The following is a 25240-nucleotide window of genomic DNA, read 5'->3' on the forward strand; positions in this document are numbered from 1 at the left end:
ATCACCTTCTTGGAGAAACACCCAGTTGGTAACACTAAGTGACAGGATTAGTCACAGAATTTTAAAGCGAGGCTCCTAAACCTATACCCGTGTTTAAGAAATGTGTTGTTCAATTTCCAAGCATTTGGAAGTTCTCCTGCTTGCTTTCTGTTAATGATTTTTCAGTTTGTTGCCATTATGGTGAAAGGATATAGTTTGTGTAATTTCAGGTCTTTTAAATTTGTTAAAGTTGGTTTAATGACCCAAGATACAGTCCCATGCATGCTTGAAAAAAAAAAAAAAGTATTCTACAATTTTGGGGATAAGTGTTCTGTATATATCAATTAGATATCATTGGATGATCCTGTTTATTTTTTCTACACCCTGACCTCTTATCTACCAACTCTATTAATCACTACGAGAAGCATGTTGAAGTCTCCAACTCTAACTGAAGGTTTGTCTATTTTCTAATTCCATTCTGGTAGTTTTTCCTTTATGTATTTGCCATTTCTGTTATTTGGTGCATACACATTAAAATTATTATATCATCTTAGTGAATTGACTCTTTTATTATTATGTAATATCCCTCCTTATGTCTGGTGATTTTTATTGCCCGAACTTTAGCTGATATGATGGGACCACACCAGCTATCTGTTGATGATTATTTGCATGGTATATGCTTCTTCATACTTTCGGTTTTAACCTGTTTGTATCATTATATTTGAAATCACTTTCTTGTAGACAGCATATAGGTGGGTCATTTTTTTTTTTCATTTTGCCAGTCTCTGTCTTTTAATTGGTGGGTTTAGATCATCTTATTTATTTTCTATTTTTCCCTCTGTTTTTTATTCCCCTATTTATTATTTTTCTGTTTTCCTGTGGGTCACTTGAACATTTTTTTTTAGAATTCCATTTTAATTTATTTATTGTGCTTTTCAGTATATCTCTTTGCATTGTGTTTAAGTGGCTACCTAAGGATTATAATAGGCACATATAGCTTATTGTCATCTACTAGTGTCAATATTTTGCCACTTCAAGTTCAATGTGGATACCTTACAAATGTTAGATCCTTTTATCCTCCCCGCTTTACACTATTATTGTCTTAAATATGATCTCTCTATGGGGCGCCTGGGTGGCTCAGTCGTTTGAGCGTCCAACTTCGGCTCAGGTCATGATCTCACGGTTTGTGAGTTCGAGCCCCGCCTTGGGCTCTGTGCTGACAGCTCAGAGCCTGGAGCCTGCTTCAGATTCTGTCTCCTTCTCTCTCTGCCCCTCCCCACTTGTGCTCTGTCTCTGTGTCTCTCAAAAATAAATAAATGTAAAAAAAATTTTTTTAAATATTATCTCTCTATATATTGAAAACCACATCAGACTATATTATAAACTTGCTTTTAACTGTTAAGCACATTTACTCATTTATTTACCCTTATTTTGCTGTTTCTTTATTCACAGTTTTCCAAATTTCTACCAATATCATTTCTTTTCTACCTGAGGAACTTTCTTTAGCCCTTCTTTTAGAGTCAGTCTGCTGGCAAAAAACTTCTCTTAACTTCCGCTTACCTAAAAAATGTCTTTATTTCACCTTCGTTTCTGAAGTATATTTTCATTTAATATAGAATCCTAGGTTAACAGTTTCTTTCATTCAACATTTTAAAGTGTTGTTCCACTTCTTTCTGGCCTCTGTGGTTTCTAGTGAGAAACCACATTTGAATTGCTGTTCCCCATAAGTAATCAGTTGTTTCTCTCTGCTGCTGTCGAGAAGTTGTTTTGCTTTTAGTTTTCAGAGATTTGATTATGGTACGTCGTGGTGTTGATTTCTTTGGGTTTATTGGGTTCTTGGATCTGTAGGTTGATCTCTTACCAAAGCCGGGAAGTTTTCAGCCATTGTTTCTTCAATATTTTTTCAATTCCACAGTCTTTTTCCTTCCTTTCTGGGACTCTTGGACACTGATGGTGCAAATGTTAGATCTTTTGTTATTCTAACGTAGGTCCCTGAGGCTCAGTTTTTGTTCTTTTCAATCTATTTTCTCTGCGTTGTCCTGACTGTATACAGTCTGTTGATCTTCTCAAGTTTCACTGGTTCTTTTGTCATTACCCTTCTACCATTGATTTGCTCTCCTGAGTTTTTGTTTAGATAGTTGCATTTTTAAGTTTTAATTTTTCCCTTTGGTTTCTTATACCTTTTATTTCTTTGGTAAGATTTTCTATTTAAAATTTTTGAGAGTATTTGTAATTGTTTGTTAAAACATATTATAGCTGCTTTAAACACTTAACCCTATAAAGTTAAAACGCTTCTCTCCTGGGGCACCTGGGTGGCCCAGTCAGTTAAGCGTCCCACTCTTGATTTCGGCTCAGGTCATGATCTCAGGGTTTGTGAGTTTGAGCAGCACATCAGGCTCTGCCCTGACAGTGCAGAGCCTGCTTGGGATTCTCCACCACCATCCCCACCCCTCTACCATTCAGGCTGTCTCTGTCTCTCTCCAAATAAATAAATAAATAAACTTAAAAAAAAAAAAAAACGCTTCTGTCCTATTAGGCTAGCCTTTTTCTGAAACTTTGGCTAGAGAAAGCAAGCCTTTCTTGTAGTTATTTTTGTCTGTGCCAATTAGTGTCATGAATAGTAGGAGGAGTAAAATGGAATGCTTTTACTCAATCTTGTATGAAATCATAAATTTGATATGTGCCTCTGGTTTACTACTAAGATAGATGTGATTAGAAAGGGTAAATGATTTGCCTGTCATAAAACTGGCTAGTGATGAAACTGAGGCTAGGATCTTATCCATGGCCCGATGTTTTCATCAGAACTATTAAATTTTACTGCATACAGGTTTGCATTTTTTATGTATTTGGTTGTAAAACAAATGGAGTCAAATGGTGTATTTAGTTATAACTAAATTTACACTCTAGCAGTTCGGAAACATTAAGTACCAACTATTTGCTAGATCCTGTATGAGGACTTATATGTTCATTTTCATTTACTCTTCACAAAAGACACACAAGTTAGTCATTAGCTGGTGCTGTTTCCACTTTGCCAGTGAGGAAAGTGGCTGCAAATAATAAAGTCTGCTTGAGTTATTCAGCATAGATGACGGCAAAACGAGCACTTCAATCCAGAACTGTTTGACACTTACACCTATTCTGTACTTGGGCTACTTGACTTTTCATGACAGTGAAAGGATGACTGATTTATTCATGGATTCATTTATCGAACACACGGTTATGAAGCCCTTACCGTATGACAGGCACAGCACAAAACAGCATATGATGCAATGTGTGGTGTAGACTCTTGGTAACCAAACGAAGTATCAAGAGATGGGATCCCTGGGAATGGGAAACCCTAGAGATAACGTCGTGTAGAATGTTGGAATAAATTGAGCTGAGCGTTAAATGGATGTTAGGCAAGTGGCCACGTGGAGTTCAGGGGACAGGAGATTTTATTTTTTATTTTTTTTAAATTTTTTTTCAACGTTTATTTATTTTTGGGACAGAGAGAGACAGAGCATGAACGGGGGAGGGGCAGAGAGAGAGGGAGACACAGAATCAGAAACAGGCTCCAGGCTCTGAGCCATCAGCCCAGAGCCTGACGCGGGGCTCGAACTCAACGGACCGCGAGATCGTGACCTGGCTGAAGTCGGACGCTTAACCGACTGCGCCACCCAGGCGCCCCGAGGGGACAGGAGATTTTAAATGGGACAAAGTGGCGTGAGCTAAAACACAGCAACAGCACCGTGAAGAAACTAGCCTGTTTAAATGGTACGATGGGAACTTTCCTTGTATTTTTCCTCCTATATTTTAAAACTTTCTCTATCATGGCTATATGGCCAATTAGAGGAGCATTTATCCAAATAAGAGAAAACCTTATTGTACTAAAGTGGGAAAATGGTAGATAAGATGGATAAATGTATTAGGTAGGGTACACATTGAGCTGCTTATAACAGAGACCCCAAAATACAGTGGTGTAAAAAAAGATTGAAATTTACCTCTCTCCCACAAATGAGTTCAGATGTAGGCAGGAAGCCCGGGATAGGGAGACTGCTTTCTATACCTCAAGATGATCCAGAAACTTCATTTCCTTCTTTGTTGTGCTCTGGTCCTGCAACCCCACTGTGTGTAAGTTCTGGTCCACGGGAAGGGGAACGGGGTAGGTAGTGAGCAAGCAGTTTTCATTTAAGGATGAGACCCGGATAACGCGCACGTCACCACTACTCATGTCCCACTGGCTACACCTGGAGAAGCTGGGGAATGTGGTTTTTGATTGGAAAGTCACGTGGCTAGTTAACACTTAGTGCCATCACTCACAAAAAGAGAATATCTTCATCCTTTCATTTAACTATTTTTATTTTGCGAGAAAGAGCATACACGTGAGTGAGAGAGGGGGAGAGAGAGAGCATCCCAAACAGATAGTGCAGAGCCTGATGTGGGGCTCAAACTCCCGAACTGTGAGAGCATGACCTGAGCCAAAATCGAAAGTCAGACACAGACTGAGCCACCCAGAAGCCCCTCTCTAGAGCCCAGACTTTATGCCCACAAGCTAGGTGCTAAATCTCTGTGCCTACTTTTCTGAATGCTGAAAATGCTTTCTAGGATTGTTATAAGAACTAGATAACTTCATGAATATCAACTTGTTGCTAGAGTGCCAAGCACATAGTTAATACTCATTTCCACGTCTACCACTATTCCCTTTTCTTTAAAAGTTTAAAGCAAGATATTCAAGGAGAGCCAGTGCTGTTGCATCCCAGGCATCCCTTGTCTGCCTAGTGGCTGGATGAGCTCCACTATTCACTCTCTGGCCTCTTCCTCATTCCGTTGTCAATATCGTATCAGAATGCCTTTGCTAAAATATACTCCCAGATAGATCAATAACAACAAGTAATTGTGTTATTAATATTAGTATTGTGGCTACTAATCACAACAATCCTAAAGACGGGAACCCGCAATATCCCCCATTTTATACATTTGGAAATTGAGATACAGGGAAGTTAAATAACTTGCCACCAAATCACACAGTGAGTGTGATTTGTGAGTGGGTTCAAACAGATTTGTATGACTTCACAATCCAAGCTCTTAAACACTCATTTACATTACGTCTCCTATTCAAACATCTTTGGCCTCCTAATTACAAGGAAAACTAGATCCAAACTATTTCAGCTGGCATGAAGGCTGTCCTCAATCTATCTCGGATTGCCTTGCCCAGCCTTGTTTCCTATCTCCTTACTCAAGTGAGGAGATACTTTTCCCAGGAAACCTGTCCTGGTGCCTGGTTCCCTTTATGTGCTTCCTTACTTTCCCTCGTCAAATGAGTTCTTGTACAGAATAGTAAAAATAAGAACTGATTATTTTTCCATATGTTCCATTAGACTGGGAAGTGCTTTAAGTTAAGGACTCATTGTATCCCCAGCCCTTGGCCTTGACCTACCACATGGTCAGTGCTCTTTTTTTTTTTAACGTTTTTTTTTTCAACGTTTATTTATTTTTGGGACAGAGAGAGACAGAGCATGAACGGGGGAGGGGCAGAGAGAGAGGGAGACACAGAATCGGAAACAGGCTCCAGGCTCTGAGCCATCAGCCCAGAGCCTGACGCGGGGCTCGAACTCAACGGACCGCGAGATCGTGACCTGGCTGAAGTCGGACGCTTAACCGACTGCGCCACCCAGGCGCCCCATGGTCAGTGCTCTTTAATGAACCCTGCATTCCAGTCAAACCACACCACCTACTTGACCCTGAACACCTCCATTTTCCTACCTTGTATTTGCGTATCCTGTTCCCACATTACATGTCCTTTTGCTGGCAGCTTTTTTTTTTTTTTTAATTTTTTTTTTCAAACGTTTATTTATTTATTTGGGACAGAGGGAGACAGAGCATGAATGGGGGAGGGGCAGAGAGAGGGAGACACAGAATCGGAAACAGGCTCCAGGCTCCGAGCCATCAGCCCAGAGCCTGACGCGGGGCTCGAACTCACGGACCGCGAGATCGTGACCTGGCTGAAGTCGGACGCTTAACCGACTGCGCCACCCAGGTGCCCCTACTGGCAGCTTTTTAAGATCTAGTTGAAATACCATCTCCTTTTAGAGGTTTTCTAATACATCTGGGGTGGAAATTCATTTCTTTTTCAATGGCTTCATGTTCCTTTCTACCAGCACTATAGCATATATCACTTCTGCTGTGCGTTAGTGTTTTCTGCAGTCAGCATTGCTCAAGAGACTTTGATGCCGTAGGAAAACACCGAATCATATTGACCTTTGTACCGCCCCATGTGTTATAACATAACAATGTCACGAGGTGCCTGGCAACTCTTAAGCATTTTATAGAAATGTATAGAACCGAACTTGAATTTGCTTTCCACAGACTGTTCTCAGAAGCCTAGCACAGACCCCAAGAACTACCTGTGACGCAATATTCTTAGCAGGGGCTCATGGGCCCCAAGGGACTGGTGAACCCCTGAAACTACATGCATGACTGTGCTCATGTGTACAGGAGTTTACTGGAGAGTGGATCATGCCATACACTAGATTTTCAAAGGATTCTGTGATTCAAAAAGAGTAAGAACCATTGTTAACGATGGTTTATTCCTAATTTCATTAGGTCTGTTTTTCTTTCTCCTGTCCTCCTTCCCCCTCCTCTCTGCCTCCCCCTCCCCCTCTTTTTCTCCTCCTTCTTCTTCTTTGCTTTATTGGATAGAAATAATTGTGGGGGTGCCTGGGTGTCTCAGTCGGTTCAGCATCTGACTTCAGCTCAGGTCATGATCTCGTAGTTCGTGAGTTCAAGCCCTGCGTCGGGCTCTGTGTTGACAGCTGGGAGCCTGGAGACTGATTTGGATTCCGTGTCTGCCTCTCTCTGCTCCTCCCCACTCGCACTCTGTCTCTCTGTCTGTCTGTCTCTCTCTGTCTCTCAAAAATAATCAAACGTTTTTTAAAAGTTGAAAAAAATACAATACTGTACATATTGGGGAAAAGATGATAAATCTTAGTAACATATAGAAACAACGTGCATTTTAGGGGGCTTATTTGAATGATACCTGCACACACACAGCTCAATGCTGGTCAGAGTTTGGGGGAGCACACCCTCTCACCTGCTGCCCATGGAGTGAGAATTGCTACACTTTTCCTCTCTTTGTGTCTTTGTTATGTTGGCTCTTGAGTTTAAGAACTGAGATGAGGTGGAATCTCTCCCAGTTGTCTCTTGGTAATCGTAGTTCACGCACTTGTCTCACTAAACCCGCCCCCCTCTTCTAATTTTTCATTATTCTAAACATTTATTTCGCTCCACCTTATTATGTAAGCACTTAATCCCACATTTGGGGTTTTTAATCCTTTGTATCAAATTCCCTCTTATTACTTTTGTTCACCTTTTATAGCTCCCACATTAATTCTTTTCTTATTTTTCTATTTTCCTTTCTGATATTAAGTCTATTTTAGCCTCCTGAATCATCCTATTTTTAACCTCTTTTGTTCTCTTACTCATTTGAGTAATGACTTGGTTATGGTTGTACATTCGACAGTATGGTGTACCTTACACAGTCTTTTCAGATACCCGGTGGGTCATATGCTTAAATCCATGTAAAGCGATCAGCATTGTGCCCAGCCCAGTGCATGTAGGAACTGTTAGGCAACACCATAGTCAACAGGCTCAGGGAGGTCATTTGACCTATGTTTACACAGCTGAGTATGCCATGAAAGTTTTTTTTCAATTTTTTTAAAATTTTTTTAATGTTTATTTATTTTTGAAGGAGAGAGACACAGCGTGAGTGGGGGAGGGTCAGAGACACAGAATCCGAAGCAGGCTCCAGGCTCCAGGCTGTCAGCACAGAGCCCGATGCGGGACTCGAACTCACAAGCTGTGAGATCATGATCTGAGCGGAAGTCGGACGCCCAACCGACTGAGCCACCCAGGCGCCCCACCGTGAAAGTTTCTGATGCAGTTCTTTTGGACTCATACGTGGGTGGAGAGCTGATAGAGCAGAAACTCTGAAGTCGTTCAGTTCAGCAAATACTAATGGAGTGCTCTGTTCCTTCCAAGTACAAGCTGAGATTCTAGGTTGTACGTGCACATTGTCAGGAGTCATTTATCTTAATCCAAGATTTTCACCCATTCCAAAAACATCTTTTCTGAATAGAATAAATTAGTCAAGAAATCTTTCTCATAAAGACTAAGAAGTTCATCGAGGCAGTCAGCAAGATGAAACAAAAAAGATTTTGCTTGATTTTTATGGGCCCTTTCCCATTTGAGAGGGAATCTTGGCTTTACTCTTTCCAGGGAGATAGGAGCTAGACAGGAACAAAGACTGATGGAAGGCTCTGGGCTGAGAGAATAAGGGAAGATTGAGTTCGGGCTTGGTTTTTAATGTGGGGGCAGGGAGGCGGAATGAGGCTGGTGTAGTCTGTTGTATTTGCTCTGAGCAGGGTGGTGGGGTCTTAGGCGCTAAGGGTGACAAGGGGGAGTATGCTTGCATGGAGACTGAGAAGGAGGGGCCACAGACACCCGGAGGAAATGGGGCCCTTCTGTTTGGTACCACTGCCTGCAACTAGCCACAACCCCAGGTGGACAAGAGGCAGGCGTAGGGTCTACTCAGAGTCGTCTCTTGAAGGAACAAGTCAGGAACCACCTTGATTAGTAGCCATTTGTTCTCATCCAGCCCACTTGCACATCCAGCCCACATCTGTACACACCACACAGCCTTCCATTCTCTCCCTGCCTCCTTCCCTCTTTCTCTCCCTCCCACTGAACTCTAAGGGCCTGGTGGCTTCTCATGTTCAAGTCTTTGTCCTCAGATCTTCCCTAACGCCTGGAAAATTCCCTTCACCACTCAATAGCTTTGTCATCTCGGTGACATTACTTCCTCGACGACTCCTTTTTCCTTTTCTGAAAGACAAGGAAAATCATTAATGCCACAGGGTGGCTGGCTGCGAGATCAAATGAGATAAACAGAGAAAGGGGCCTAATATGGCCCCCAGCGTCCATGTGCCCTCCTCCAGTACATCCCCGTGTGCGCTCATCCTCTCTGTTGCCATGAGCGTGTGTCTTCATCCCTTTGCACACAGAGCCCGTTTGTTCCTCAGGGACTCAAGCGGCTGTGCGCCAGGTACCAGAAAACAAAGTGCCTTTCACACTGTTGCTCTCATTCTTCTTCACAGAACCCTTTAAGGGAGGAACACTTTTTCCTTTTTATAGCTGAGGCTCAAAAACTGTGAAGCAACTTTCCCAAGAGCCACAGCTAGCCAACTATAGAGCTAAGATGCCCACATAGCTCCGGAACTAGAGTGCTTTTCCACACAGCTGGCCTCAGCCCTGTCATGAATTTTCAGTTGTCTAGCACGTGTTGAGGAAGGGGACATTCTCTTCCAGTTAAACTCTTATGATTTACTGAGAAGTCCATGCTTGCAACCCAGAGTTACACTAAGCATATCAGCTTTTTTTTTTTTTTTTTTGTGAGTCACATGTTCTGAATTCTCCCCCCCCCCCCCCACTAGACTCTAAGGTGCTCGAGGTTAGAGACCTTGTTTGTTTTATTCTAGTTACATATTCCTGTCTTGTTCTTGGGACAGTGTTGGATGCTCACTCAATTTGTATAGGTTGAATATATGAATGAATGTTTATAAGGTATAGAAGCACATCCTGGAGCGATTTTAATCCTAGTCTAGCTGAGAGGAAGAGGAAAGAGGGAGCAGAGAGGAACGTTCCCATCATACCAAGGTGCACACACAGACTCTGCTCAGTACAAGACCTTCCTCAGCGACACACAACCCCTCCATTCCTGGACACGTGGACATGTGCATAATCAGTTGTGACTATTTGACTATTTTTCAGCTTGTGGAGAAATATGGAAACATTTTTAGCCTGCAGCTCGGTGACATGTCTTTAGTTCTTATAACTGGATTGCCCTTGATCAAAGAAGTCCTTGTCGATCAGAACCAAAACTTTGTGAACCGCCCTACAACTCCTATCCGAGGACGTATCTTTAAGAACAATGGTAAGTTTCTTAACTAATGTATGGGGTGTATGCTTGATATTTTTATGATCTGTTAAAGGTGCCCTTGTGACTGTAATTCTCCAATACTCCCAGGGAGCTGGGCCATTATAAAGTTCCTACAATTAAAGAAAGCTGGATTCCCACATTTGCTTATTAAAGGCACCCTCTTAGGGGCGCCTGCGTGGTTCAGTCGGTTAAGCATCCAACTTTGGCTCAGGTCGTGATCTCATGGTTTGTGGGTTCAAGCCCTGCATTGGGCTCTGTGCTGACAGCTCAGAGCCTGGGGCCTGTTTCAGATTCTGTGTCTCCCTCTCACTCTGCCCCTTCCCTGCTCATGCTCTGTTTCTGTCTGAAAAATAAACAAACATAATTTTTTTTTTTTTTAAAAGGCACTTTAGAGAACTTGGCAGGGTCCTGTCAGGGATTTGAGAGAAGCTGTGTCTCCTGCATGAACTCGCTCTGGAAGCACTGATTACTCAGTGAAAGCAGGGGAAGAGTCAATGCATTCTTGTTCTTTCTGCTTTCCATTCAAATCTCTTCCCCTGGGAAAATTCATGTGCACCGTTTCCTTCTGCTCCTTATGGAAGTCCCTCTTCTTGCCTCTAGTTCCTCCACTTTCTTGTTAGGGCTGTGCCCCACAAGGTATCTCGAGCCTTCCACTCTGTGTTGGAACAGTTTGGCATGAACACTTAAAACTGTCATTAAACATAAACATTTAAAAATCTAAATGGATAACTCAAATGTATTACTCCACCAAAGCAGCCTTTTTTTTTTTTTTCTCAGATGCTTTTTGAAATAGTTTGTCTTTTAACGCTACCTCCACTCCATTTATTATGTGAGGCAGGGTGCTAGGTACTAGCAACATGACCATGAGTAGTGCTGACAAAATCCGTGTCCTTAGGGAACTTACATTCTATTCAGAAAGACACTATCAATGAGTGCTAATAACTTAATGCATTAGTATCATTAAGCTGGGTGCAGGATGCATTTATCAGGGGCATCTAATCTAGCCCTGGGATTCAAGGAAAGCTAATGTAAATAAATGGCAATCAATTTAACAAAGTGAAGCAGCAGTCAGGCAGAGGGAATAGAATAGGAAAAGTCCCTTAGGTGGGAAGAAGGACAGTGAACTCGAGGAACTGAAAGGTGGCCCATGTGGCAAGTATAGGGATTAAATAGAGATAATTAAAGGGAAATTCAGCTGCTGAGTGCCAGGAATTGTTCATGCAAGTTCTTGCTAAGGGTGTTGGGTTTTATGCTCAATAACAAGGGAAACTCTAGAATTTTTTTTTTTAGTGATTTTTTTCATTTTATTTTTTTAATTTATTTTTTAATATGAAATTTATTGTCAAATTGGTTTCCATACAACACCCAGTGCTCATCCCAACAGGTGCCCTCCTCAATGCCCATCACCCACCCTCCCCTCCCTCCCACCCCCCATCAACTCTTAGTTTATTCTCAGTATTTAAGAGTCTCTTATGGTTTGGCTCTCTCCCTCTCTTTTTTTTTCCTTCCCCTCCCCCATGGTCTTCTGTTAAGTTTCTCAGGATCCACATAAGAGTGAAGACATATGGTATCTGTCTTTCTCTGTATGACTTATTTCACTTAGCATAACCAACGGAATGGGAAAAGATATTTGCAAATGACATATTAGACAAAGGGCTAGTGTCCAAAATCTGTAAAGAACTCACTAAACTCCACACCTGAAAAACAATCCAGTGAAGAAATGGGCAGAAAACATGAATAGACACTTGTCTAACGAAGACATCCAGATGGCCAACAGGCACATGAAAAGAGGCGCAACGTCATTCCTCATCAGGGAAATATAAATCAAAACCACACTGAGATACCACCTCCTGCCAGTCAGAGTGGCTAAAATGAACAAATCAGGAGACTATAGATGCTGGAGAGGATGTGGAGAAACGGGAACCCTCTTGCACTGTTGGTGGGAATGCAAACTGGTGCAGCTGCTCTGGAAAACAGTATGGAGGTTCCTCAAAAAATTAAAAATAGATCTACCCTATGACCCAGCAACAGCACTGCTAGGAATTTACCTAAGGGATACAGGAGTGCTGATGCATAGGGGCACTTGTACCCCCATATTTATAGAATGGTTTCAAGTGGAGAAAGGAATCATCATGTTTACATTGTACATTTATAAAACCTATGTAGGTGGCAGTGTAGAAAATGGTATACAGGGAGCAAGAGACTATTACAGCATTTTAGCTTAGAGAAGGTACTAGCTTGGACTAGGGAGGTGGCAAGAAACGACAGTAGGTTAGGCCAGGTTAGTGGCAGTGAAGATACATAGATTTAAGGTATCCAGGGGGTAAATCCAACAAGATAGGATGACCTAAATCATGGGCGATGGAAAGGAGAGTGAGGTGTTGAGGTGGACACCCAAATGTCTGCCTCATGTGGAAGAGGGCAGGTGTTTAGTTTGGCTTGAGTGGGGAGTTGTATGGAGAGCATCACGAAGCCAATCATGGGTACGCTGAGTTTGAAATGCTTTTAAGTCAGCAAAGTCAGGCAGACAGTTGTGTATGTCTGGAGCTCAGGGGCAGAAAGAAGTGGTCACGATCAACAGATGCCATTTAAAAGTTTAGGAGTTGATGAGATTTTCCAGGAATGGAGTATTGAGGGAGAAGAGAAGAGGTGTTAGACCTTATCTTGAAGTACTCCATTACTTCAAAATTTGATAAAAGAAGATGAACCAGCATAAAGTATGGGAAGGGAGAAAATCTGGAGGCCATGCTGTCCTGAGCAACGCTGGAAGGGAGGGCTTCAGGAAAGAAGTGCTCCGTGCTACCGAAAGATCAAGCAAGATAACATTGAAAAGTTTCCCCAGGTTTGACAAAGAGGGCTGCCTCATGGAAATGGTGGAGGCCAAAGCCAGACACTAAAAGGGGTTGCACAACACTCTGGAGGTGAAGAAAACAAAGGAGTGTGGCCTTATCTGTGTTGGAAATCAGATGATGGTCTATTGAACACACTGAGTTGTTTCTGGGGTTTTGTTTTTGGTTTTTTTGTTTGTTTGTTTGTTTGTTTTTTGGGGGGGGGGTTGGCTCTTTGCCTTTCCATGTGCTATTTCTGCCTGGAATAGTCTTCCTTGCTTTCTTGAGTCATTCCTTCATCTTTCAAGTTCTAGCTTAGATTAGAGTCTCCTGGAAAGCCTTACCTCCTTACAGGTATAGATTTTTCTTGTCCATGGGTGCATTCTTAGTATGTGGCATAAAATTAATACTTAAATATACTTATGTGACTGGCAATCAAAGCATGGGCTTTGGAATCTAATTTGAACGTCTGTTCAGCTGCTTACTAACTGTAACCTTACAAAGTTGACGTTAGCCTTTGCGCCAAGGTTTTCTCATCAGCAAAATGGGAAGGCGACGTAATGATTATACCTGCCTCATAGTGTTTCTGTAAGTACCAGTGACATAATGCAATAAAAATACCAAAGCCCCTGTAGTGCCAGCAATGCAATGCAGTAATGCTAGCCACTGTATCTACTGCATATCCAGAGATATCTACTGTATCTATGGATAGTTTTCAAGTGCCTCAGTGCCCTTTTCCTTCCCACCAATGCACGTTGCCATACCATTTGCCAGATATTTACATTATAGAATAAGAAAACCATAATGTTGGCTTTTTTTTTTTTTCCTTCCAGGATTGATCATGTCCAATGGCCAGACTTGGAAGGAGCAAAGAAGGTTCACCTTGGCAACACTCAAGAACTTTGGTCTAGGAAAGAAGAGCTTAGAGGAATGCATTCAGGAGGAGGCCCGTAACCTCATCCAAGCGATAAAAGAGGAGAATGGTGAGTGTTTCCTAGGACAGGTGCAGGAGATTGTGACTCATTCATTCATTGAACAGATGCTTATTAAGTGCCTTACGTACCTAACCTGTGCCCAGCATTGTGCCAGGCACTGAGCATATTGCAGTGAACAGCTAACCATGACCTTGCCTTCATAGAGCTCTAGGATTAAGTGCAGGAAGATTAATATTAAACACATTACCAGTTTTAAACCGTGGTCATCAGCTTGCCTTCCCAAGTATTGACGATTTGCTATATGTCAGACCCTAAGTAGGGGACTGTGGCTAGAGCCTCATAGGCGATTCTATACTTAAAATGTCCTATGTCCTATGTCCTGTAGAGGAGACTCTCTGTAGAAAATAGAAACAAACCAATCAGAAAGATCCGTCTCTTCTTCCACCTCCAGGACAGCCTTTTAACCCTCACTTCAAGATGAACAATGCAGTTTCCAATGTTATTTGTTCTATCACCTTTGGGAAACGCTTTGACTATGAGGATGCACAGTTTCAGGAACTGCTGAGGTTGCTGGATGACGTCACCTGTCAGGAGGCATCAAAGAGATGCCAGGTAAGAGGTTCTCTTTCAATATCTTGGGCTAGAATATTGGAGCCGATGTTCAAAACAGATGGGTTCTGACCTTTTGGTTTGTTTAAGCTAAAATATCACCCTTTGAAACTGACTTCACTCAAACTTACTGGAAGTCAATCTGTTGACTTTAGTGTTTCCTGATAATATAACCAGATATTTACTACATACAAAGAACATTTCTAACATTCATGTAAAGTACAAAACGTTACATGATATACACCTATGCATCCATGTTGTTTTCTTTAATTTTTTTTTTTCAACGTTTTTTATTTATTTTTGGGACAGAGAGAGACAGAGCATGAACGGGGGAGGGGCAGAGAGAGAGGGAGACACAGAATCGGAAACAGGCTCCAGGCTCCGAGCCATCAGCCCAGAGCCTGACGCGGGGCTCGAACTCACGGACCGCGAGATCGTGACCTGGCTGAAGTCGGACGCTTAACCGACTGCGCCACCCAGGCGCCCCCATGTTGTTTTCTTTAAAAAGCATGATATTGCCATTGCCTTTTGAGTCCCGCCCCTCCACGTCCCTCCCTAACCCAGGCACTCCCCTGCCCCAGAAGTGTTCTTTGGTGCCTGGCTTCTCCCTCCGCAGATTGCGGATTCGTCTGTGTTAATTGCTCTTTTCTTTTTTAAATCCTGAATAGTATTTCAGTGTATGAATACACCACTGTTTGTTGCTCTGTCCCTGTCTTGATGAACAGTTGGGCTGTTTCTAGTTTGGGGATGTTATGAATAAAGCTGCCATGAACATTCTTGTACAGTTGTTCATGTGGACACGTCCATCCATTTCTCTTGAATTTATACCGGGACATAAAAGATGCCTAAAGGTTTCAAAAGCACTTACACTACTTACATGCCCATCGGCACTTGATATTATCAATCTTCTCATTCCATAGGGTACAGACCCTTGGGATTCAAACTTCACCCCTTCCTTGGTGGGCCCTGTACTCCATTTTGTCCCTCAGGGTCTGTGAGTCTGTCAAAAACTCTGTTCAGCTTCTTGGTCTCTCAGCCACTTTTCTGGATTTGGAAGACACTTCTATGGCCAAAGCAGCCCCAACTATTAAGGTCACATTTCTTGTATCTAGAAGTGGATTTGTTTCTATTTATTCCTGACAAACATCTTTGCCTGGAGCTTTATGGACCCAGTGAATCAAAACTGATAAAGCATTAGCATGATTCCATGTGCATTAAAAGGGTGCAATGAATGTGAGCTATTATTATTATCAAAGTTATTTTTGAATTCCTTTTTCTCATTCCTAGTCATAGGAGTCCCTAATTCCATAACCCCATGTTCTTTGGCCCCATGAATGCAGAACCTAGGAAGTCATGAGAGTTTAGTGGGTACCCAGCTTATCTTCCCCAGGGAAAAGTAATTCCTGAGAGGGTTGGAAGGGGCAGTAGGGTAAGGCTAATAATAAGCATTTCTTGGAGTCCTCACATAGGCCAGGCATCTTGATGGACAGCAATACATACTTTACCATAGTTAATTCTTGCAAAAAAACCTTGAAAGATGAAATGGAGCGTCATGGTGTGTGCAAGCAGGTATGGGAGTGTGTAAGCAAATCCAGATAGTGATCCGCTGGCTCCGTCCTAGGTGCTGTATGGATCTCATGTCGCTCAGTCACCAGAAAAATCCCGGCCCCCCACTGGCAGCTGGTTAAACTAAGGAGCAACAGATTACATCATTGTTATCATCATCGTCATTATTATCAACAGAATATTATGGCTGGAAAGCAGCAGAGCTAATAGACCTGTACCTGTATCTGTTTAAGTCTGAGTGATTTTCCGTTATGTCATGCTTCTTTCTACCAGAAGATATTATTAGAGAAAATGTTTTCAAAAATACTTTATTTCAGTAAAATATGTCTTATCTACATGGAGATTACATCATAGCAGGGCAGACAAATCCATAAGACATGCATCTATCATCTATCTATATCTTACACACACACACACACACACACACACACACACACACTTACTTGGGATAATTACCATGAAGGAGAATAAAACAGGATATGGGAACGGAGAGAGGCTGGCAGGGGTTATAGGATCATCAGGCTAAGACCACTCCAAGGAGGTGACATTTGAACAGCACCCTAATGAAGCGAGGGGCCAGAGTTATACAGATTTCAGAGGAAGAGTGTTCTAGGTGGAAGGAATAGCAAATGCAAAGACCCAAACAAGAACATCCTTGATGTCCAAACAAGAACATCCTTGATGTCATCACAGGGGCCAGTGGTGCTGCACTGGAGAGAGTGAGAAAGAGCAAGATGGCAGGAAGTGATAGCAAAGGAGGTGACAGGTGTGTGTGGTGGCTGGCCCATGCAGAGCTTATAGGCCAGGAGCATGATGTAGAGCTTTGTCCGAAAGCCATGGCAAGTCATTGGAGGATTGAGAGCCAAGGAGTGAAATGATCTGATGAAGGTATAAAGTGATGCCCCTGGCAGCTCTGGAAAACAGACCTGGAGGGGGTTAAGAATGGAATCAGTGAGGCTGATGAAGCCTAGCACAGCATCCAGGTGAGAAATGTTGGGTGTTTGTTAGGGGAGAACGTGGCTGGGGTGGTGAGCCGTGGTCTGAAACTGGACACATTTTGGATGGAGTGTTGAAGTGCTTTGCTAGAGGGTGACAGACAAGAGTCAAGGTGACCCCAAGGTTTTAAGAGCCAGTAAGTGAGAGATGGAAAGAGAATATCCATTGTTTTATCTCAAAAAGTGAAAAATTGGCACCAAATTGTCTCTCTGTTTCATTTTTCTCACTTAGCTCTACAATGTATTTCCATGGATTATGAAATTTCTTCCTGGACCCCACCAAACACTCTTTAGCAACTGGGAGAAACTGAAATTGTTCGTTGCTCAGATGATTGAAAACCACAAGAGAGACTGGAATCCTGACCAAACAAGAGATTTTATTGACGCTTACCTCAAGGAGATGGAAAAGGTGAGGAAATCAGAGTTGTTTCCTGTTTGTTCTTAAAGAGCAAATGGGAGCGTACTCATTTCCTATTGCTGCTGTAACAAATTACCACAAACCTGGGAGCTCCAAACGATGCACGTTTATTCTCTTATAGTTCTGGAGGTCAGAAGTCTGAAATCAGTGTTACTGGGCTAAAATCAAGGTGCTGGCAAGGCTGGTCCCTTCTGGAGGCCCTAGAAAAGAATCTGTTTCCTTGACTTCTCCAGCTTCTAGAGGCTGCCTTTGTTCGTGGCCCCTTTTTCCATCTTCAAAGCCAGCATGGAGCATCTTCTCTGCTGCCATCCTTCTCTTGCCTCTCTCTTATAAAGACCTTTGTAATTACGTTGGAGCCACTGGAATGATCCAGAATCATCTTCCCATATCAAAATTCTTTTTTTTTTTTTTTAATTTTTTAATGTTTATTTAGTACAGAAGGACAGAGTGTGAGTAGAGGAGGGGCAGAGAGAGAGAGAGAAAGACACAGAATCTGAAGCAGGCTCTAGGCTCTGAGCTGTCAGCACAGAGCCCAATGAGAGGTTCAGGCTTATGAACCATGAGATCATGACCTGAGCTGAAGTAGAATGCTCAACCGACTGAGCCATCCAGGTGCCTCCTGCCATATCAAAATTTTTAACTACAATGTCCCTTTTAGCATATAAGGTAACACCCACAGGTTCCAGAGACTAGGATATGGACATCTCTGTGGGTCATTATTTAGCTTACCACGGGGAGTCAAAATAGAAGCAGTATTTCATAGAGTGTAGAAGCAGCATTAATTCAGGATTGATGAGGCAGGTAGAAATAAGGATAGGGGTAAATGATATTTGGCTTGAGTCCTTGGGGATACTCAAATACTGCCTGTTCATCTTCTATTCTCTGCTCTTTGCCCATATCTGAAGGAGCTATACACAAAAGGAAAGCTAACAGTTGAGCTTCAAAGAACTCTTTCATTGTTATTTGGATCTGGGCCCAGTTGCCTGCCCCTTCCCTCACCCCCCAGTGCAGAACACAAGAAAAGCTGAGTTGGATGCCAGAGTTCAGCCTCAGGGCCTGAGTGGGACTTCTGCCTTCCTCTTTGATCTTCCTATCATCTACTTTCCAGCATTATAGGAAAGAAGGAGGGAAAAGCCAAATTGGATGTGTAGCCTTTAGCCCAGTCACCCCTGTGTTCAATATACCTCGATGCATCAGTATCACTGTCATAATCGTTGACTCGTCAGATTAGTTGTGTCTCCTCTTGGGATTGACCAGACTGGTAGATTTCTATCCATCTCCCCTTTTATCTCACCTTACTGGCATAACATTAGTAGAAGCATTGATTTCTCCACAAAGGAGGAGACGTCACTTACTAAATGCTGTGCAGGTATGGAGCCACACACTGAGCAGATTGTTGGCAAATTGAAGCTTCCGGGGCAAAGTGGTAAAGATGAAGGAATTCCATGAGGAATGGTTGATGGAATGAGAGTGGTTTCACCTAGAAAGGAAGACATTAACAGGGAGATACGAGCATTGTTCTCCATAAGAGGAATTCAGATTATTCTTCCTGGTATCAGTACAAACACGTTGAGTATTTGTTATGTGCTCTTTTCATCTCATGTAATTTATAGTGTCATCTTAAGGGGCATGTGTATTTCATTGCTATTTTCTGAAACAGGAAACTGAAGCACAGAGAGATTAAGTGACTTGCCCTAGGTCATACAGAGAGTGAATGGTGTAGCTAATATTGGAACCCTAGTCTGTCTTTCCACTGAACTGATTCTCTTCCCACTGTACTAATAGATTCTCCCAAATTATAGATATATAAAAAAAAAATAAGTGTCTTGATTTTCATCCACCAAAGCCAGCAAAAGTTTCCAGCACTTGGGGCGAGAGGATGCTAATTTGCTGAAATAAAGTCTCTACCTCTTGAGATGGCCGAAGGGAAAGATATTTCTCCTGGGAATCTTTTCTTCCACATTCTCTCCCTAGGATGAAGCCCCTGTGTGTTGTAGCAACCAAGAACCCACTAAATAAACCTATAACCTTGTGCTTTCTAGAATAGGGGCAATGCTACTTCAAGTTTCCACGAAGAAAACCTCATCTACAGCACCCTGGACCTCTTCTTTGCTGGAACGGAGACAACTTCCACAACACTGCGCTGGGGTCTGCTTTATTTGGCCTTATACCCAGAAATCCAAGGTGAGCATGCCAATGAGTGTGCCAGGGACAGGACAGAATGGTGTCTCCTAGAGCATACGGCCCCAAGTTGGGACTAGAAGATAGGATGGTAGAATGGAAAAACAGTCTTGAGGTGACGTGGACTTGAGAATGGGCACATTCTTCAATTTTCCTGTTAGGACTGTGATGGGTTCACATAATCCCAGTGTAACAGAGTCCCTGCCCTCAGGAAACTCAGAATCTAGAGTGAAAACAGTGAAGTCAATGGACACTGTGGTGAGTTTCAGGAAAAGACTTACATTCTTATACGAATGTATCTTGTTACAAGCTTCTAGCCTTTTACGTCATGTCTTCCATTGGCCTGTGGATAATGTTCAGACTCCTGAGTCTGGCATATCATGCTCTCTGATGTTCCTTCTTCTGCCTGTCCAGCCTTAGCTCCACCCACCGTACGTGGTGGCCTCACTAAATTACATGCTGTTTTCTTTGCACTGTCCTTATTCATGCCTCTGCCATCAAGCTTGCTCTTCCCTCTCATCTGCTTCCCCATTTTCTCTACATGGTAAATCACCAGGTGTGCCTGAAGAATCTGCTCAAATACAACCTCCTCTAAGATGCTTCCCCACTCTAATAGGAAACTCCTTGCTCTAGAGATGACTTTATTATTACTGGATTATTTTCCTCCTCTAGAGATGACCTAACACACCTCCATTACTATGCGATTGCACATTATTCATATATCTTCCCCAAAGACTGTCATCCATTCAAAGGCAGTGACTGTTATAATCTTTTTTTTTTTTTTTTTCTCTCCAGGACCCAGAGCAAATTTGAGCTGGAGAGATGGGATGCTAGGATACAGTTTTTCAAACTTTGGATAACAGTTTATTAATGGGATATAAAATCAATTTAGTGGATCAAGACCAACATTTTTTACTAAACTAAAAATAAAGATCAGAGTACTTCCCATGTACGAAGGATAAGATTGTTCATCAAACTTTATTTCTTTCCATATATTTACATAAAAGTATGTTTTATGATTCATGATGTAAAATGCGTTTGGAACTCTGAATTACATTTTCTAAAAAGTTTAAAAGCTATCTCATTGGGATATAGAGTTGGCTTCTGTAATAGGGTCTCCAAAATAACAATAGCTTAAAATGATAGGGGCACCTGGGTGGCTCAGTCAGTTGAGCATCCAACTTCAGCTCAGGTCATGATCTCACAGTCCGTGAGTTCAAGCTCAGAGCCTGGAGCCTGCTTCAGATTCTGTGTCTCCCTCTCTCTCTGCCCCTCCCCTACTTTCTCTCTCTCTCTCTCTTTCTCAAAAATAAATAAATATTAAACAAAAATTTTAAATGATAGTTTATAGCCATCTTCACAGCACCATTATTCACAATAGCCAAAAGGTAGAAACAACCCAAGTGTCTATCAATGGAAGAAAGGATGAATAAAATACGGAATGCATTGCAATATTATTCATCCTTAAACAGGAAGGCATTTCTGACATGTGTTATAACACTGATGAACCTTGAAGACATTATGCTAAATTAAATAATACAGTCACGAAAAGACATATACTGTATAATTCCATTTCTATGAGGTTTCTACGGTAGGCAAATTCATAGAAACAGAAAGTAGAATGGGGGTTGCCAGGAGTTAGGGTAGGAGAAAATGAGAAGTTATTGTTTAGTGGATGTACAGTTTCAGTTTCTCAAGGTAAAAAGTTCTGGAGATTGGTTGCACAATGTGAATATGCACAACATTATTAAACTATACACTTAGATGTGGTTAGCATGGTAAGTTTTAGGTCACATATATTTTACCATAATTTTCAAAACTCATTAAATGGTCAGGAAAAAAAATTCTAGGGGTGCCTGGGTGGCTCAGTCAGTTGAGCGTCTGACTCTTGATCTCAGCTCAGGCAGGTCAAGATCCCAAGGTCATGGGATCAAGCCCCATGTTGGGCTCCACACTTAGCACAGAGCCAGGTTAAGGTTCTCTCTCTCTCCCTCTGCCCCCTCCCCCGCTCACTCTCTCTAAAATAAAAATAAAATATATTTAAAAAATTCTTATTTCTGTCAAAATTAAAAAATCTAAGCTTGACTCAGCAGAGCACTTTGGGTTCTAAGCTTCTTCCAACATGTTGCTCTGTTGTATCTAGAATGATGGCCTTGTTTATACTCTTAAAGATGGCTCACCTTGAGGGCTGCCTTTCCACAAGTGGGAATGGAAGAAGGAAACACCCTTCCTTTAAGGACATGTTTCAAGTACCAGACATTCCTTCTACGTTATTCTATTGACCAGAACTTAATCACATGGTCACACTTACAAGGGAATCTGGGAAATGTAGTATGTAGCTGGGTAACCAGGCGTCCAGCTAAAAATCTCTTATTGTAGAAAAAAAAAAAGGAAAACAGCTATATTGGGGCACAATTAGAAGCGTCTTTGATGTGTTGGGTGCTCACCTAAACCAGTTCGTGTAAATCTCAAGACGTCCTTAAGAGGAAGGTAGATTTATCCTTAATGGTAAGAAGAGAAAACAGCCTCACAGAGTTTAAGTAACTTGCAGTAGTAATGTTGTAGAGCAAGAGTTTGCAACCAGATTTGTCTAAAACCCAGGCCCACTTTCCACTCATGTAATTCCTGAGAAATCAGAGTCTATAGAGCCTGCTATAGTTTTAGCCATTTTGATCCTGGTTATGCCATTCTTTAGTTTAATCGGGCTTAAGGAAAGATGTGGAAGAGTAGAATAATAGAACCTTCTTTTCCAGAAAAAGTCCAAGCTGAGATCGACAGGGTGATTGGCCAGTCGCACATACCAAGCACAGCCGCTCGAGAGTCCATGCCCTACACCAATGCCTTCATCCATGAGGTGCAACGAATGGGAAACATCATCCCCCTGAATGTGCCCAGGGAAGTGATAGATGATACCACGCTAGCTGGCTACTACCTGCCCAAGGTAACCAGGGACTCTCAGCCTCAGATCTTCAAATCCATCTTTTAGAGCTCAGAACTGGAAAGTGACTCATACTCTTGCCTTAGGGAATCACTTAAATGGGAAAGAGATATATTATACCTGAGATAATACTAGTTTTTTTCTCCATGTGTGATCTTTGGAACATTAATCCAATGAGACGTTAATAGGTATTAGGGAGGGGAAAGGGGATTCCTAGGTCAAATATGTTTAGGCAGAGACCGGCTTTTCTTTGCTGTGGGATGTCTCAGTGGGTTTTTTTATTTGTTTGTTTGGTTTTACTATGTAATGTGCATTATGCGTCTTTGTGGGGATACAGCAAGCAGCAGTTCTCAGACTTTGCCACGGAGCCCTTTTCTTTGCCTTTGTGGAGCTTCTCACAGTGCTAGGAACCTGCCAGACTTGGAAAATTCTGCTTCACAATCCTGGGGTTCTAGAACATTAAAATAGGAAGGGACATTTGAGACCACCTGGGTCAGTATCACATTAATGCTGGAGTATTTTTTCCAGCTTTTACTTACAGACCTGTCATGGGACTGCCTCACAAAGGAAACCAATCCAGGTGTATGCAATATGAATTATTAGAAAAAGAAAGGAACCAATACTTATTAAGCAATGAGTATGTAGCATGGACTATATAGATTCTTTCAAAATGTATTCATCAGTCTTCAGAATACCTATTATTCCCATTTTATAAATTGGAAAGTCGAGGCTCAGGAGTGATAAAGCTTGCATAAGATCTCTCAACTACAAAGAGACAAGAGCTGGGTTCCAGAACCAGATCGGTTTGTTTCCCAGGCTCATCTTTTTTGTACTACACCATGTTCTCTCCACAGGAGTTGCCTTACTTGGACTTTAAAAGAGTCTCCCTGCAAGTGTTCTCAGTTGGCCCCTGTTACATTCCTGTCCTCACAAAGGAAATTCTGTTCTCGCTCTGCCCACCAGTCTTCAGATCTAGGCAGACAGCTCTCCTCTGCCCTCTGGTGTCGTCTCTGCACATTGCACATTTACAGTTCCTTTGCTTTCTCAGGGTGTCGGTCGGCTTCTGTGGATCCGTTCCAGTTTGTCTGGATCCCTCTGTGTGTGTCTTACCGGGAACTTCTCTCAACAGGCAGAACCAGGGGAGCTTACCTATTCCTATCCTATTCCTACGGCTGTTTCCATTCACTGTTTTCTTATTGATAGACATCTCGCGGGTGAAGGCTTAAGTCTAAATTATTTCACAGGTGCAGTTTGCATTTTTCTAGCAATTCATTTAGCTCAACAGACTCATTCTACCACTGGCTTTAAAGATCAGCTTTAATAAAGATCCTGGGAACTGAGAGATGTTAGTGACTATATCTTGTAGAGGCCAGGAGCCATGCCTTTGACATGAACTAGACCTTGTACAGATCACGGCTTTACCTCTTCCCACTGCGTTACTCTGGGCATATCACTTCACCTCTCAGAGCTAAGACTTATCTATCTGTAAAATGCCATTTAAAACTACTTCATGGATGGAGAGAAAATGAGGTCATGCATGTAGTGTTTAGTGTAGAAAGTGCTCAAAATAGCAGTGATTTACTAACTTAACAAATATCCAGTAAGCATCTAAAAGGCTCCCACCTGGGAAAACAACTCTGAACAAAATAATCATGCAAGTATATACTTATAAACCACGGAAACTGCCCAGAGGGGAGAACCCGCTGGTTTCCATAAAGATACAGGCCAGCTGGAATGGGGAGGAGGGGCACGAGTGGTCTGAGAGGGCTTCCAAAGGGAAGTGGTGTGTGAGCTGAGGATTAACGAGTGATGGAGAGTTAGCTCAGTGACAAAGTAGGGAGGAAGGGCATCCAGGCAAGGAGAACAGCTTATAAAAAGGCCTAGAAATGAGTGGGAACATAGCATGTTTGGGAAGCTGAAAGAAGGCGTCTGGAGTGCAAGTGCAGGAAGAAGGAGAGTGGTCCAGACAGGGGTCAGGAGATGGGTCTCTCCCCTAAGGGTGATGGGAAGCCAGTGAAGGGTGTTCAAGGTGTGGGTGGGCGGCTGGGGGTTGGCATCATTCTATCATGTCCAAAGCTCACTCTGCTTTTAGAGCGTGGAGCAGATTGAAAGGCGAGAGAGGCCACGGGCATGGTGGGCAGCTCTTACAAGACCGTAGGCAAGGCAGCTGGTAGCCTGGATCAGAGGCGGGGGTGGACACAGAATGGAAGTGACAGAACCAAGAGACATTTAAAGTAAAAGTGAGCCGCCTCACTAAAGGATTGAAGGCAGAATGAGGGGAAGGGAGACAACACAGAGGACTTCTCGTTTCTCATTGTGTCCTTCGATGAATAGTGGTTCCCTTCACTGGGGGACCTGATCCTATTATTAAGCCTTCTGTGGAGTATACCAGACACTAAAGGGAAGAGAATGGGAAAAAGAGAGATGCATGGGGTATCTTTTACCTGGGTAGAGCTGCTAGAGTTATCACTTCGCTGAGCGGCTGGGTTCATTTGGGTGTGGTACTGACTAGCTAGCTGTTGCATTATTCTCTCTGGTGTAGACATGTCCCTGTAGAAAGATCCATTCTGCAGTCAGTAGAAGCTACACTTCTCTGATAAAATTCCCTGCAAGCCCATCATTTTAAGCTATACCATTGCAAAGAGCAGGGTGGCTGCGGGGGAGGGGGTGGTGGGTGGGTAGGGGTTAGGCTCAGAAGACAGTGAGTTGGGGAGTGTGAGGGAGTCTGGGGTGTGGTCAAGCCCTGGCGTGGGAGTCAGGTGACTGCTGCACTTCTGAGTACACGTGTTGCGTGGGTCAAGCCTCGCCTGAGTGTTTT

General features: G+C 42.6%; 1 protein-coding gene across 1 annotated transcript in view; it reads left to right on the top strand.

The window, feature by feature from the left end:
- The window catches only part of LOC124516300 (cytochrome P450 2J2), a 32544-nt gene that overhangs the window by 1071 nt on the left and 6233 nt on the right, over positions 1–25240 (top strand). The window contains exons 2-7 of the mRNA XM_047085583.1: positions 9784–9946; positions 13614–13763; positions 14167–14327; positions 17118–17294; positions 19346–19487; positions 22238–22425. Coding sequence (XP_046941539.1) covers positions 9784–9946; positions 13614–13763; positions 14167–14327; positions 17118–17294; positions 19346–19487; positions 22238–22425 — 981 coding nt within the window. The remainder of the gene's footprint in view (positions 1–9783; positions 9947–13613; positions 13764–14166; positions 14328–17117; positions 17295–19345; positions 19488–22237; positions 22426–25240) is intronic.

Source organism: Lynx rufus, unplaced genomic scaffold (genome assembly GCF_022079265.1).
Source record: "Lynx rufus isolate CCGP_SWC_20201006 ecotype Redwood Valley unplaced genomic scaffold, mLynRuf1.p SCAF_2, whole genome shotgun sequence".
In the NCBI taxonomy this organism is placed as follows: Eukaryota; Metazoa; Chordata; class Mammalia; order Carnivora; family Felidae; genus Lynx; species Lynx rufus.